This window comes from Bipolaris maydis, assembly GCF_028858645.1.
Source record: "Bipolaris maydis strain C4 unplaced genomic scaffold PSV08scaffold_9, whole genome shotgun sequence".
NCBI lineage: Eukaryota > Fungi > Ascomycota > Dothideomycetes > Pleosporales > Pleosporaceae > Bipolaris > Bipolaris maydis.
In genome coordinates, this window is record NW_027093865.1 from 1,394,348 (window position 1) to 1,407,934 (window position 13,587).

Here is a 13,587-nt window from a genome sequence, read left to right on the forward strand (position 1 = left end):
CGATCGACAGTCGGGTCCAGGTTGTGTGACTGAGACGTTTTGCGCATTGCTTCTTATTGTGGCAATTTATGCACGATTGTGTATGTTGAATGATACGGGCTATTCCAAGTGTCTAGATACAGGACTTGTCTTGGATCTTTGTTTTGCAGTAGTCAATCAAGGAGAAAATTTCAAGAAAGCTTCTTCGGCACTGAAACTTAAAACATTTTTTGCGGTCTCGGAAATCAAAAAGGAAACAATGTTCCTGGAACTCGATTGTTCTTCTGTAATTGTACATTCTTATCAATTCTGGAGCGGTTGTGAGCGGTTGTGGGCGATATGTGCGTCCAGCCGCTCGAAGGATGCTGCTGGTTGAGAAGCCCTTGACTAGTCAAGATTAAGGTCACTATCAAAGATCTCATTTGATTCATACTCTACATTTCACATATCCATAATCCATTCCCTTATGGCTACCCTCAACTTCTCTTCTACACCTTGCTCTACCCAAAAGTGACCCGCACCTGCAACCTCTAGACTACGGAACCGCGATCCAGGACTAGTTTTTAGCTGCTCAGCCCAGTCGCGGAGCTTCTTGGCAGATGCAAAGATGTCCTGGTCCCCATAGATGGCCAAGGTCACATGCTTGCCAACCGTCTCCTGTTGATCATCCTTGGATCTGCTCCAGAACTTGTGCATCAGAGCAGGGGCAGCTAGTGAGGATAAAGGCGGCGTCAGTGGCGATATGAGAAGATATCGGACATCAGGCACGCTAAAATTTGTGGTTTCCACTTTCGTCGGCGTCGTGGCCTCGGCATTGTCACGCCTTCTGTGGCTTAGGCTCTTTAATCGTGTACGTATTTCTAGGCGAGAGCTCCCCTCCAGACTTCGTCTCACTTCTCTACTGCTTCTCCTCTTACTGGGACTGGTCTCTTCTCCGCCCATTGTAATCGAAGGGCGTTTGTTGTGCTTCGCTCGGTCCTTCCTCCTAGCTCGGGTTTCATCTCGAGCCAGCGTGACCCATTCCATATTGCTTTGATCTGCCAATTTGCTGGCACGATGTACAATTTCTTCTGCTGCGGAGCCTTCCGGTGGGGCAGCAAATGGCTGCAGAATGGTTAAAACGGGTGGTAGATTCCGAAGAATGAGAGATCCATAAGAGTAGCCTCCCAGAACGACCAGAGGGCAAACGTCGCTCTGCACTGGCGCTGATTCACTAAAGTTCGGGGACATTGGGGATTGCTCCGACGCCAAGAGATCATGTGGTAAAGAAGGCTGGAGATTAGAAATGTAATGCATGAAGAATGCTGCGAAAGAAATGTAGTCGTCTAGTTCGGGCTTCCCTGTCCAGCTCGTTCGTCCTTTGGATCCGTGTGCTCCACTAGGATAAGTGAGTCAATGGCTGTATGCTCGGGGTCCGCTTACAAGGACATGCTTACCGGAAATTGAACACACCCACTATGAAGCCAGCATTCAAGAACTCGTCGATTACGATCCCAACTATGCGATCATCAAAGCTTCCGCCCATGGGTGCGTATGGGTGTGCCATAACTATCCCTTTCTTGCTCCATTTCGCTATATCATCGGAGTTGTCCGGCCGCAGTAGAGCATCGGGTTGATAAATGCGACAATCGAGCGTTGTGTCATCGTGTATCGAGGGTATCGAAAAGCTGTAGTGAGCTTCCGGTGGACGGCGCATTTTCTGGGTCGGAGAGAGACCCAACACAGGTCCTCATCGCATTGCCGGAGTATCGGATGCTGACGAGTATTAATGGGGAACACGTCGGTGGATCCTTGGGTGTGGGGGGTGGCCTTGTTGCGGGAGCGCTAAGAAGGTAAGTAGTACGTATGCAGGGCCGTGCGTAGCCGCGACTAAAGTAGCATCATGGATGGAGACGACAAGATAGGTGCGAATCCTTCTCGCGTGTATGCAAACGTATCATGATTATGAGTCATTTTGGCTCTTGTACTGTTGTTCACTCGATTGACATTTTGGCAACTGGGCATATGGATGTTGAAAGGCTTTTTTCTTTGAGACGTTCTACTTAACAAAACCGCCTCTCCTTGGTTTACAATCCCCTTCACTACTCAAGCTTATCCAATGCAATCAATCTACCATCCTCCAACCCCGCCAATCTATGCGGTTCCACCTCCTCCCTGTACTTTTTACTTTCTACAGTTTTCTTGAACCCCTCTAGACTCTCGTACCTGAGAATCGCAACAAAATCCCAGTCTTCGTTTTCTGCGACAACAATCTTGGCCAACACTGTGCTGCTGAAGATGACACTAGTGTTGGGTGGAAGTAGAGGGGCGATGGCAGTGCGGTAGCGTCCCAGGGCCTCTTGGCCTGTACAAGCTTCGCCGGCGAGGTGCGCATGCTCAGGGCGGTAAGAAGCCTCTTTTCGGTATTTCCAGAGGTTGAGCATGTAGAATGGTTTGTTGGGGTCGTAGGTGGACGGGAGATTGGAGAGAGTGGTGAGCGAGACGGGATGGTTGGGCATCTTTGCTTAGAAAGTAATTGAATATGTCTTTTACGTTTGGCTTGTTCAATGAAATAGGGACTTGATTATTTGAATACTGAATTTTAAATCTATACATTGTTACTTGTCAATTATATACATTATCTGATGCCCTCAAAGGATTGTGAGGAATTGCTAAGCTTGCGGAGTTCCACCTCGGAAAGGGCTGCTGACTCGAGCGCTAGGCAATTTAAAGGCAATTGTGGACATGATAGTGGAGTCCACCCATCCTACGAGCAAAAGGGCGCATATTTGTTTTATGATGGGGCATAAAATGTTCCACTCGTGTGTGTGATTAGCAGTTTCTCCAAATCCAGCCTCTCTTGGAAGTTCATCTCCAAGTACAAGTAGAGTTTAAGAACTTCGAAGCAGCATCATACTACAGTCACATAGAACGAGCAATCTATTCATCTATCTAGGCACCTTGAGGCCATCTACACATCCCTGTCTTATCTCCTCACCTCGCTTCTTACCGACCCCCTCACACCTTGAGTGTATAAACAGCGTCGTTCCCAGGTTGCCTAGGATAGAACTCAATTGTTAGTGTTGTATCTTTGTTGGCAGCCCTCACCGCATCAACAGCCGCTGCTTTGATAATCACATTGTTAGCATCCCAATCCCACTGATTGCCATAGGTCATACGGCCTTGCTGAAGAGGACCGAGGTACTGGGTCCAGTCATCGACGAGGTATGTGCCATCTGACTTTTGCGCCTTGACAGCTGCCGGCCTGTTGATGCCAGCCCATGAAACGGGGATGCGTAAGTCTTGGCCTGCGGCTGGCAGGGGACCGGAGGTGCTCGATAGCACAGGGGTAGAGTACTGGAGTACGTTTACTTGTAAAGCGGCACCACGGTTGAACGTCAGAGTGAGGTTTGTTAGACTGCCCGTTGGAGAAGAAGGCGTAATGATGGTGCTGAGATAGCCGGCTTTGAAGGTGATGTCCTGGCCTGAGAGGGTGTAGTCCTTTCCTTTGGCAAGTTGTCTGCTGCCATTGCTGATCTTGCTCAGTGTGTTACCGTTGAAATTGAAGCTTAGTGTAACGTCCTTGGTCGTCTCGTTCTTCGCGTGGTAGATGTACGCAGAGCTTTGCTGTGTAGTGACAGCTCCGTCTGTAGTACTGTCTGGCAAAGCATTTGGGATACCTTTTATCGCATTGCGGTAGATATCCATCGCCACTTCATCCCTCCAGAGGTGCGTTGCGCGATTGAGAAAATCGGCGCCATTGTCCCACAGAATGGTCGACATATTGTACTTTGCGGCGGTGCGCACGAAAAAATCAAAGTAACGCCATCTTGCTGCTGTCTCTGTAGCTACAGGTGATACGGCCCACTCCCCGATGACGATTGGGACATCGGTGAAGTTTGACCGTACCGCAGCGAGATCACCTTCCAGAGAGGCCTTGTCGGCTTCGGAGCCCCATGTCGTCTTTCCCCATGCCTGGAAGACGTAATCGTAGGGGCTGTAGTAATGGAACTGAATGCCCCAGGGATTCTTGAACTTGAGATCCGGTTTCTTAAACCAAAGACTCGTCTTTACTCCATCCTCACCCGCTCCAACCAACGTAACCACTCTCTTCGAATTATGCCCCCCCGCCTCGTTGATCTTCTGCAAGAAGATATCATTGAGGCGATTGACAATAGCTCCATGTTCAGGTGTAGTCCCCGGGATCTCATTAATTGGTTCGAAGGCCAACATTTCGCTCTTGCAGGCAAGCTTGGTCCCAATCTGCAGCCAGAGTTTACTGAAGCGTTCCTCTAAGGCTGTCACATTAGTGCTCGCTGAGGTCAAGTCTGCCCAAGTCCAGGAGTCGTGGTGGACATTTACTATGGCATAAAGGCCGCGTGAAGTCACCATATCAATGACATCCGAGACTCTTTGAAGCCATACTGGGTCGACTGTCCAGTCCGGAGCTTGCGATGTGAAATGGTAGGCCCACGTGACCGGAATTCTCACACTTTTAAAGCCAGCCTTCTTCACATCGTCGAAAGTGCTAGCTACAACGGGTTTGTTATTCCAGTCACCTTCTGTTTCCACAGCATCCAAAGTATTGCCGACATTCCAGCCTGGGTTCAGTTTTGCGAAAAATGTTCCGGCGGAGAGCGGCGTGAACTTGGAGGTGGAAGGACACGTGACACCGGAAGTATCGTTTATTGCTTCCTTGCTTGTCAGTACTGTCTTCAATTCCTTTCCCTCCAAAAAGATACGTACATTGGGCAACAGAAACAGCGCCATTAAGCAGCAGCATCGCTGCACTCGAACGTGTGACCTTCATATCGGGCGAGACTCTGCTAAGACACTTGCAAACCCTCTGCTAAACACTACTCACATATTATGAACCCAGGCGAGAAAATAACCCAGACTATATACAATATCACTACCCCCCCATCACACCATTTCATCTCCTCAAACAAATGCACTATACAACTTCAAAATAAATGAAGTCCCTCTCTCCACCAAACCCACCCTAACTAGCGCTGCCAAACATCCTCCCCCCCTCAATCAAGCCTTCTGCCCTCCCATATTACCCCATCCCGCCGCTTCGCCGCTTCGGCCGAAATTTGCTTCTAGAAAGTTTGTTCCCACTCACTGCAGCTCTGGTGCGATGGAAACCCGGGTCGGAAAGCGGGTAGTTGCGAAAGGCGATTGGTTGCGAAGCAGGTACATATTAGGCATGGTTTAATGAGGGTTCGCTCCATCTATATTGCATACTTCATATACGCAGGTTCCCGAACCCGGGCCTATTTGCCAAATTAAATAAGGGCAACTTGGTGAATTTTTTTAGTTTGGTTTGCCGTTTTTCCACCAAAGACAGGGCTTTTTTTGGTGTTGGAAGGAGACATGAAGACAATGAGGGAGTTTCTCCTCTTCTTCTAAACTGCTGCAACTTACAGTACATGGACGGGAATACGTCTCGCGCAACGATTTATCGATTTTTCCCTTTTTTCCTTCATGCTTTCTACACTAATGATACAAGAAAGGCTTTCGTAATATCCAGAAAAACTGTGCATCCTGCAAACACGTCATATCGCTCTAGAGTTACAATATCTTGTCTTTGTAAAATAATGCTAGAGTTTATGTTATGCCGTTTTCCAGAGAGTGAACAAACACCATGACACCGTGCTAAAAAAAATATACCTCGTATACAAGACTAAGTAACCAGACGGAGGAAAATAAGAAAAAGCTACCAAGGACATCGATGAAGAAAAAAAGAATCAATTCTGTGACGAAGAAAAAAGGACTTGCCAAACCCCCACCAAAAAACGCCGAGATGATTATTCGAACAGAACTGTGAAAATATGTCGCCATTTTGTTGCGTGCACCGCTTGCAAGGAACTCGGGAAAAAGCGATGCAAGAGAAAAAACGGCCATTCCCTGACGTATGCTATTGAAGAACCCAGAAAAAGGTGAGTCGGGAATATTGAGTGTCTTCGTTCCAGTAGGGAAACGGTTGTTTGCATCCCGAATACGGTTGACTTCGTTTCGTCTCGTGTATGCATGCAAGTCGATATACGTTATAGATCAACGCGTCGTTTGAAAGTGGGTCTCGCCATATGTATGTATGCAGATCCCATAGAAAGGCCAAAGGCGCGGAATGTAAAAGTTCCATGTTAGGAACTACTCAGGACGTGGCCTCTTAGCGCCGTGTGGATTTTGCCAACTGCCATCGTTACCGCCCTGGCCTTGGAAGAATCCTGGATTGAAGCCTGGGTTGCCGCCAAAGCCACCTCCTGCAAAAGTAGCGTTAGCCAGTGTTCAAGACATGAAATGACAAGTGTGGGGCCAAGTCACTAATATGAGAGTCTTTCAACATACCCATTCCTCCCATCATTCCCATGTTACCACCGCCCATACCCATCATACTGGCACCCATGCCCATCATGTTGCCGCCCATTGGCATGTTCATACCACCCATAGGAGCTCCGCCCATGGCATTCATGCCCATGCTGCCGCCACGGCCACGGTTGCCCATGCCACCCCGCATATTACCACCCATCATGCCGCCACGGTTGAAGTTGCCTCCAAAGTTGTTCATGCCACCCATGGGGTTACCAAAGTTGTTCATCGGAGCTTGTGCGCCATAGCCTCCCATGTTGCCTCCCATGTTGCCACCAGCAGGTGAGAAGTTCCGGTTGTTCTGGTAGCCCATGCCGCCGCCTCTGTTGAAGTTTCCTCTGTTGTTGTTGTTATTATACCCGCCCCTGTTGTTAAAACCACCACCCTGGCCACCGAAGTTACCAGAGGAAGCACGATCATTCCTGCCCTTGTCTCGCGCGGGTACATCCTTTGGTAGCGTCTTGAACGGATTAACGTGTGGGGGACTGAAGATGGCGGTGGGTTTCTTGGTATGGGCTTGGTCTTTGAACAGGGTCTCGATCTGGTGCTTGAGAGCAGTAGCTGCTTGCGGTGAGTTTAGTAGAGTAAAAACCTGACTGTAAGAGATATCAGTAACAAGTCACTCTAATATCCGCAGGAAACCAACCCTTTGCTCTTTCCATTGACCTTGTGCTCATTAAAGGTGACTTCAATGAGCTCATCTTCACAACCACTTTGGTTAGCCCATCCGCGAATATCCTCTTCGCTAATCCACCAGTTGACGTCGTTGATCATCAAAGCGGCTGTGGCGCCGGGGTCAGTGGGGCGGTCATCGTCCTCGCCTTGCTTTCGCTTGGTACCCTGCTGCTGAGGTGCTTGCTTGTGAACATCGAGGCCGGATGCGCCTCCTGTAGATGCTATCTGTTGTGTGCTCTGGTCGTGATGGGCATTTCCGTTGGTTGCTTCACCCGGACCTTTGTGATTGGCCGTCTGATCTTCCATTTCGGTAGCCGCGTTCTCTTGTGCGTCGTTTGCGTTGGCTGCGTTGGCATCTGCGTTTGGGGCATTGGCGTCGGTTACGGCGGCATCATGCTGGGCGGTCGAATCTTGGTACGAGTCATCCCCGTAGATGTCGATGTCGAAGTTGTCGTCGTCAGCCATGTTTGCTGTGATATGTCAAGTCAACTGCAGTAAGCGATGAGGTAGTTTCCGGTATTCTTTTTTGATTCGCTTTTAGGTACTCGATGTGCTAGTATCAATAGCCAAAGTACATGCAATTCTGTGATTGGCATACAAATCAGCATGATAAGACAAGGGAGTGTTGCAAAGAAAATAAGGCGCCTGAAGTGCGTCGCCGGGCGATGGCGGTACAAAAGAACAAACAGCGTAGAGTAAGGCCATACGTACAGTGCCGCAGTCGGCGTAGTGACAAGGTCTAGAAGGACCGTTCAGAGCAAGAAGGGATAGATAATCCGATCGCCTCTGGCAGATACGGAGATGTAAAAGGTACAGGATATGGTGAGAGAGATGTGGGATAGAGTAGTGTCAAGTAGTGTAATGCCTCAGCCAGCCTCCTGCGTTTGCTTTGCCCGCCTCCAGTACAGTGTGCTTGTAGCGCCGCTGCAGTGTACAAAGTCCTTGAGAATTGACGCAGCGCAAGATGGTGCGCTGCAAGTAATGAGAAAAAGAGATGGACAAAAGTGAGGGTGAGCTTCAGTTAGTATGTGCAGCAAGCCAGCGCGCTCCCTTTTGGTCTTCCGCGAGATGTGTGGCGGCGATGCAAAGAGCCAGACTGCAACCGTCAGGCCTGGGGTATCGGGGGGCAATCTGTTCAGTAGTAGTGAGCGTTGGCCTGGGCAACAAACCTGACAAGACTTGACGGATTCGAGCAGTGTCGGCGCGAGTGAGGATGGGCGTGAGGGGCGAGGACGTGGATGCGATAGCTCGAGCCGCTAGTGCTGCCAGTAGCGTGCTTGGCAGCCCGCCAACCCCTGTTCGCTTTCTCCGCAAGGCCAGATTGCCCTCGTCCGCCGGCTGGCAATTTACCTGCCCCCATCCATTAAGTCGCGACCTCTCCCATCCACGATACTTTGATCCCACCAAACAGTCCTTTCGAACAACCCTTCTCGTATCGCAATTGCACATCAGTCGCCATGGAGAACATCAAGGAGTTTGCCGAGTACGCAATGCCCCGGCGCACATATAACGTGGGCTTATGACGGACTAACAATACGGCGCAGTATGCCCGCTGAGTTCCTCAAGGAGGGTACTCTTTTCATGAACCGCTGCACCAGTACGGCCCTCTGGCCCTTTACCCCCACCACAATTGGCCACTGACCACGCTACAGAGCCCGACAAGAAGGAGTTCATCAGGATATCGCAAGCCGTCGGAATCGGTTTCTTGATCATGGGTCAGTAGCACCATTACCCGCCACAACATCCCTCCACGTCGCAATCATCTAACTCATTCTCACAGGCGTCATTGGCTACGTCGTCAAGCTTGTCCACATTCCCGTCAACAACATCCTCGTCGGCGGCTCATAAATTATCACCCCTCACGCCAAAGAGCATCCATTTACTTTTCCTTCGGCCATACGACCGACTCGTTTGCCGTATCCATTTTGTAGTTGTGCTTGGCGACTAAGGGCAGAGAAGGCCACATTACGAGTCTGGACGCTTGGCTATCGGACATGACATATCTATGGCATAGGGCTGTACAATACCGACATTGGGTCAGCGGGAGTTTGATTATATCCACATCTACATTTTGCAAACTATACATCTAATGTCTGCGTCCTTGATGCGTGTGTGAGGTGACAATACATCACCTCAGTTCGATTGATATAAAGGAACTACAATATGCGAAGATGAGAGATCCAGTCACGCCATCATCATCAAAGTCCCTTCAAATGATACTCATGTTCAAATTGAAATAGACAAGATGAGACGCACAGCGATGCATCAACCTGAATAACATGCAGGCACAGGGAGTCTGCGTAAGCAACTCATACAGTCCGCTCAATCGTCATCCATCATGTCCTCATACCAAACCGGATGTCTTCTCGACCGGCCCTCGTGGCTCTTGTACAGTCGCTCGTCATGCTGTAGTTGTGCATTGACACGGCGGCCAACCTTGGGTTCCGCCTCATCATCCTCAACACCATCGTTCCACGTATGAACTGTGCACGTTCCTTGTGAGGTACCCCAGCCATTCCAGGATGTCGCTACGTGTTTTTTAGCGAAATCTCACATAACAATCAATCACAAACATAGAAACTCACCTGCAATCATGGGTGCATTGGGATGCCAGCTCGCATCACGGACACACGTCATCCACTTGCCCTCATTCCGACCCCAATAGTCATACGTCCCAGCGAGTAGATCTGGATCCCGCGGTCGCGAGTTCTTGGTTGCTTTCAGCACATTGACCTTGCCGGCAAGTGTAGCATCCATGTTCCAAATGTACACTGAGCCATCGTAGCTACCCGAGTACACATATCGCGAGTCGGTACTACCGGGAGGCGAAAAGTGACATCGAATCAGCGTCTTCAAGACCTTGTGTCCACGGAACGTGACAAGCGAACAATCGTGTGGATGTGGGCGGAAGTCGTCGTAGTCGTAGCCGTTGGATCGATACTCAAAGCGCGTCGTGTATCTGTACGGATCGATGGTATCGGCCTTCTCTTTGGACACCATTTTTCTCAAATCCCACAACTTTGCAGTTTGGTCTTTTCCATTACTGAGCACATATCGACCATCTCCTTTGCTGTCAACATATGTCAGGCCTTCGGTGTGGCCAAAGAAAACACCAGCTTCTCGGCCATCTCCCATACTTCTCCTGTCCCACACTTTGAGCGTCGTGTCGTCGGATCCAGAGTAAAGGATATGCGGTGATTGAGAGTCGCCAAAACAGACGGCGTTGACATCATCCTGATGGCCTGGTATGCGAAGGACTGATTGCCTTCGCTCAATGTCATAGACATACACCGAGCTATCTCCAGTTCCAGCTACAATTTCGCGACCGTCGCCTGAAAAACGTATTGACCAGATCTAGGGTTCGTCAGCCAATGCAACATATCCAACTTTACTCTGACTTACACCAAAGTGGGAATGGAAGCCCCGTGGATTTGATGTACCCGTGTTGTTGAAGTCGAGCATGTGAGGTTCAGAATCGTCTTCGGGATCTGTAGGTGCTAGGCTCACGATACTTCTGATTGAGCTGTAAGCCAGGAATCGATTATCAGGGCTAAGTGAGGCGTCTGTAATTGTCCACTGCCCGCCATGGTATCTCACAGTCTATAATCAATTAACTTTGTTGCTCCCAAATTGTAGTTTCGCTGCCTACCTTGTAATATTTCCAATCGTAGGGGTTCGAGGTATCGTACATGCGCACTTTGAAGTCCTGTGCGCAGGAAAAGAAAAAATTGCCGTCATCTGAGAATTGTCCCGAGTAACACCTTGCGTTATAGTGAATAATGGTATCAGCAACTGATTCGGGTATCATGTCCTGCTTCAAAAGCCTTGTAGCGTTCTTTTGTCGTCCATGGCTACCAATACCCAACTCGCGCCTCATGATATCGTAGGCCAACCTCTTTTTCCTCTTAATAGTGTCCTCTCTTCGAGGATTCGATCCAAATGTGCCCATCTCCATCAGTTCTCTGCCCTGTTCACTAGGTACCTTTTCCAGCAAGTCCCTGCCACGAGGGCGGCGCTTTCTACCAGATGTCCCTGTAGGAACAACGGGGTCATAGCCAGTGCCAGGGTCGCTGTTATCGTCGTCATCATCGTCATCTTCCTCCTCATCGTCGAGTCTGCGTCGCCACAGCAGGGAGCGTTGTGAGAAATCGGCGGCAAATATTCGTCCTAGTCCTGCGTGTCCAAGTAATTGCATGATCTGGTCGCGGGTGATCATCACTGGTCGTTGGGGAAGTTCCGTATCGTCTTCTTCTTCCTCTTCAGCTTCGTCGTCATCATCTTCCTCCTCTTCATCATTGTCATCGGTGTATTCAAATGCGATTTCAACTCCACTAAGATTACTCAGTCGCTCAGCAGCATCTTTGCATAACGTTAGCAACCGTAACGTAACCCTGAAATGCTTTGCAATAGATACCATGGAAACTTGAGTCGCCTTCTCCTTCTTCACCGTCATCATGACCTTCCTCTGCGGGCACAAAGTCCATGTCGTCATCATCATCCTCGGTATCTTGCCAAAAGGGATCATTCGGATCGTATACAATGGTCCTGGCATTGTCAAGTTCGCTAGGCGGACTAGTGGGAACCTGCGACGAGCTCATGTTGGCGGATTGAGCGCTGAAATGAGTCGCAAGTGGCGCCGAGGCAACATGGTGGTGATGATCGTAGTGAGCGGGAGCTCTGGACTAACCTCGGCGATAAGGCCTATTACCGATGACGCCAATCTACCACCTTATCGATATACTAGACGCACCGACATCGCGCGTCCTAACGTAAGTGTAGTTTACATCTGCAAGTCATGCTCTCAGGTAGCGTGTTATTCTGCTATTCTTCAGGTACTAGTGTTTTGACAGTGATGCGTTTAAAATGACTAAGTCCTAATCTCACAGTTTCGTAGGAACAGCACATCTCCACCGATGAGGTATCAAGTTATGAAGGCCGTAGCAAAGTAGTAGTGTATTGAAGCTATTTGAGCTATTGTGCAAGATCTATCGATCCGCTTTCAAAGAACATGCTCAGTATGTATCAACATCCTGATGCGAAATCAAAAGCTCAGGATCAGGATCGTCATCTTCCGAATCAAAGTATTGTTGCTTGGGCGGGACTGGTGGCTTTGGGGACTGTGTGATTCTGATAGCTGATACAGTCATGTCTTCGGGCTGCTCAGCTTGGAATCCATCTTGATCCAGCAATGGCTCTGTGGCCTTCTCTTTGCCCTTCCGTTTCATACCTAGAGCCTCTTCTAGCATATCCTTTCCTTGTATGAAGGCCTCTAGCTCTGCTCCAATAGCACAAACCAACAGATTCCAACTTCGCGAAGAAGCAAGCTCTAGCTTCTCTTCCAAGTATGATATAGTTTTGTCCATTTGCCCGAGGAGTTTAGATGGTTCAGGGAAGTTCTTTCGTCCCACTTGTTGCATATAGTTTTGTAGACTTGTTTCATAATCCGCAACTCTCTTCATTACATCTGACCATAGGAGTGCTCCTTCGTCAAGTGCCCCACGATCTGTATCGATCTCTTCGCATTTTTCGGCCAATCTGGTGTATTCGTCCTGCCAGTACTCGCGTGCCATTTCAAGCGTTCGTCGTTTTGCGGGAAGCGTAGGGTATGGGGAGGACGACACAGGTACGTGGTTCGGATCTACAGGTCTCGCAAGAAAGTTTGAGACTTCGCGATCTAACAATGACAGTGATGTCTTGTAAGATGCAATCTTCGCTTCCACGGAGTTCTCAGTATCGGCGAGTTCATCCAATATTCGTCGATGCCGTCGCTTGAGCGCCCACAACTCCTCTTCCTTTTGCCGTATTTCTTGTTCCAGCTTTGAGGCCTCTGTTTGTAAACTACGCGTCTTTGCACCAGCATCCTGGCCCTCTATTTCTCGGATCTTCTTCTCGAGTCGTGTGCGCTTCTGACTCCATGCGTCTGTCTTCTCGACTGTACTTTGTACTTTCCTCAAATCCTCATCTAACAAATCAAGCTCTTCAGCCTTGATGCTTGCGAGTTGCTTCATGCGCCTAGATATGCCGTGTCTTGCTGCTTGCAATCCTACCTTTTTCCGCCGGGTCTTAGGCAATGTCTCTCCATTCTCTGCGCTTTTATCGCTAGACCTGACACTGCTGACAGTCGGTGTGGTACTGCCGTTCGAAACTAAGTCATCTGGTATATTGCTCCCCGCACCCAGGCCGGCCACCAAACCATCCGCCTGCGCATCAAGCAGCTCTTGCAGCTGTTGTTCGAGGTGTCGCGCTCGCCGTTGCAGAGCTAACAAATCGTCAGGGACCCGAGGTTGAATTGGAAGGATCGCTTTTGGCGCCGTCCATAATACCGAGGATGTTACGGGGGGTGGTATACGCGGAGGCGATGAGGAGTTGTATGACGGTAGCTCATGTTCGCGCGCATGCGGGTCTTCGAAGGACTTTCTAAATCCTGACGGCGGAGAGAGCGAACCCAGTACTGAGTTTAAGATAGACATTATGCTTGATCATTAGAATGTAATCTGGAAAGTGATAGAGGTGTAGCTAGATTGTTGAGGTTTTGTTCTTGGTGTTGTTCGCGTGAGACATGTGCTACCATTGCCATGTGAA

General features: G+C 49.3%; 7 protein-coding genes across 7 annotated transcripts; 1 reads left to right on the forward strand and 6 right to left on the reverse strand.

Moving 5' to 3' along the window:
• Positions 1-376: 376 nt before the first annotated feature.
• PSV08DRAFT_205071 (Alpha/Beta hydrolase protein) lies at positions 377-1,736 on the reverse strand. The gene is made up of 2 exons (XM_014228548.2): positions 1,416-1,736; positions 377-1,357 (listed from the first exon to the last, which is right to left on the reverse strand). The coding sequence occupies exons 1-2, from the start codon at positions 1,673-1,675 to the stop codon at positions 421-423; spliced, it is 1,197 nt and encodes a 398-aa protein (XP_014084023.2). The 5' UTR covers positions 1,676-1,736; the 3' UTR covers positions 377-420.
• Positions 1,737-2,010: 274 nt separating this feature from the next.
• PSV08DRAFT_392723 (uncharacterized protein) lies at positions 2,011-2,477 on the reverse strand (the record flags this gene model as incomplete). Its single annotated transcript, XM_014228549.2, has 1 exon — positions 2,011-2,477. The coding sequence occupies one exon, from the start codon at positions 2,475-2,477 to the stop codon at positions 2,061-2,063; it is 417 nt and encodes a 138-aa protein (XP_014084024.1). The 3' UTR covers positions 2,011-2,060.
• A 499-nt stretch (positions 2,478-2,976) lies between these two features.
• Positions 2,977-4,768, reverse strand: PSV08DRAFT_363443 (glycoside hydrolase; the record flags this gene model as incomplete). Its single annotated transcript, XM_014228550.1, has 2 exons — positions 2,977-4,649; positions 4,705-4,768. 2 exons carry the CDS (start codon positions 4,766-4,768, stop codon positions 2,977-2,979), a joined length of 1,737 nt encoding a protein of 578 aa, XP_014084025.1.
• Positions 4,769-5,952: 1,184 nt separating this feature from the next.
• On the reverse strand, positions 5,953-7,479 carry PSV08DRAFT_363444 (uncharacterized protein). Its single transcript, XM_014228551.2, has 3 exons — positions 6,977-7,479; positions 6,310-6,926; positions 5,953-6,224 (listed from the first exon to the last, which is right to left on the reverse strand). Exons 1-3 carry the CDS (start codon positions 7,468-7,470, stop codon positions 6,112-6,114), a joined length of 1,224 nt encoding a protein of 407 aa, XP_014084026.1. The 5' UTR covers positions 7,471-7,479; the 3' UTR covers positions 5,953-6,111.
• An 860-nt stretch (positions 7,480-8,339) lies between these two features.
• PSV08DRAFT_310191 (uncharacterized protein) lies at positions 8,340-9,198 on the forward strand. Its single transcript, XM_014228552.1, has 4 exons — positions 8,340-8,488; positions 8,550-8,602; positions 8,658-8,720; positions 8,786-9,198. The coding sequence occupies exons 1-4, from the start codon at positions 8,463-8,465 to the stop codon at positions 8,851-8,853; spliced, it is 210 nt and encodes a 69-aa protein (XP_014084027.1). The 5' UTR covers positions 8,340-8,462; the 3' UTR covers positions 8,854-9,198.
• A 17-nt stretch (positions 9,199-9,215) lies between these two features.
• PSV08DRAFT_363446 (WD40-repeat-containing domain protein) lies at positions 9,216-11,603 on the reverse strand (the record flags this gene model as incomplete). Its single annotated transcript, XM_014228553.2, has 5 exons — positions 9,216-9,533; positions 9,591-10,359; positions 10,408-10,605; positions 10,655-11,364; positions 11,420-11,603. 5 exons carry the CDS (start codon positions 11,601-11,603, stop codon positions 9,328-9,330), a joined length of 2,067 nt encoding a protein of 688 aa, XP_014084028.1. The 3' UTR covers positions 9,216-9,327.
• A 331-nt stretch (positions 11,604-11,934) lies between these two features.
• PSV08DRAFT_363447 (uncharacterized protein) lies at positions 11,935-13,551 on the reverse strand. Its single transcript, XM_014228554.2, has one exon. The coding sequence runs from the start codon at positions 13,473-13,475 to the stop codon at positions 12,018-12,020; it is 1,458 nt and encodes a 485-aa protein (XP_014084029.1). The 5' UTR covers positions 13,476-13,551; the 3' UTR covers positions 11,935-12,017.
• Between the last annotated feature and the right edge of the window lie 36 nt (positions 13,552-13,587).

Excerpts from the sequence above, each read along its gene's own strand:
- PSV08DRAFT_205071 (XM_014228548.2), bottom strand. The coding sequence starts at position 1,675 with ATGCGCCGTCCACCGGAAGCTCACTACAGCTTTTCGATACCCTCGATA. Across the intron at positions 1,358-1,415 it reads GTGGGTGTGTTCAATTTCCG|TGGAGCACACGGATCCAAAG; the intron begins GTAAGCATGTCC and ends CACTTATCCTAG.
- PSV08DRAFT_363444 (XM_014228551.2), bottom strand. The coding sequence starts at position 7,470 with ATGGCTGACGACGACAACTTCGACATCGACATCTACGGGGATGACTCG. Across the intron at positions 6,927-6,976 it reads GTCAATGGAAAGAGCAAAGG|TCAGGTTTTTACTCTACTAA; the intron begins GTTGGTTTCCTG and ends TATCTCTTACAG. Across the intron at positions 6,225-6,309 it reads GGGAATGATGGGAGGAATGG|GAGGTGGCTTTGGCGGCAAC; the intron begins GTATGTTGAAAG and ends CTACTTTTGCAG.
- PSV08DRAFT_310191 (XM_014228552.1), top strand. The coding sequence starts at position 8,463 with ATGGAGAACATCAAGGAGTTTGCCGA. Across the intron at positions 8,489-8,549 it reads AACATCAAGGAGTTTGCCGA|TATGCCCGCTGAGTTCCTCA; the intron begins GTACGCAATGCC and ends AATACGGCGCAG. Across the intron at positions 8,721-8,785 it reads AATCGGTTTCTTGATCATGG|GCGTCATTGGCTACGTCGTC; the intron begins GTCAGTAGCACC and ends TCATTCTCACAG.
- PSV08DRAFT_363447 (XM_014228554.2), bottom strand. The coding sequence starts at position 13,475 with ATGTCTATCTTAAACTCAGTACTGGGTTCGCTCTCTCCGCCGTCAGGA.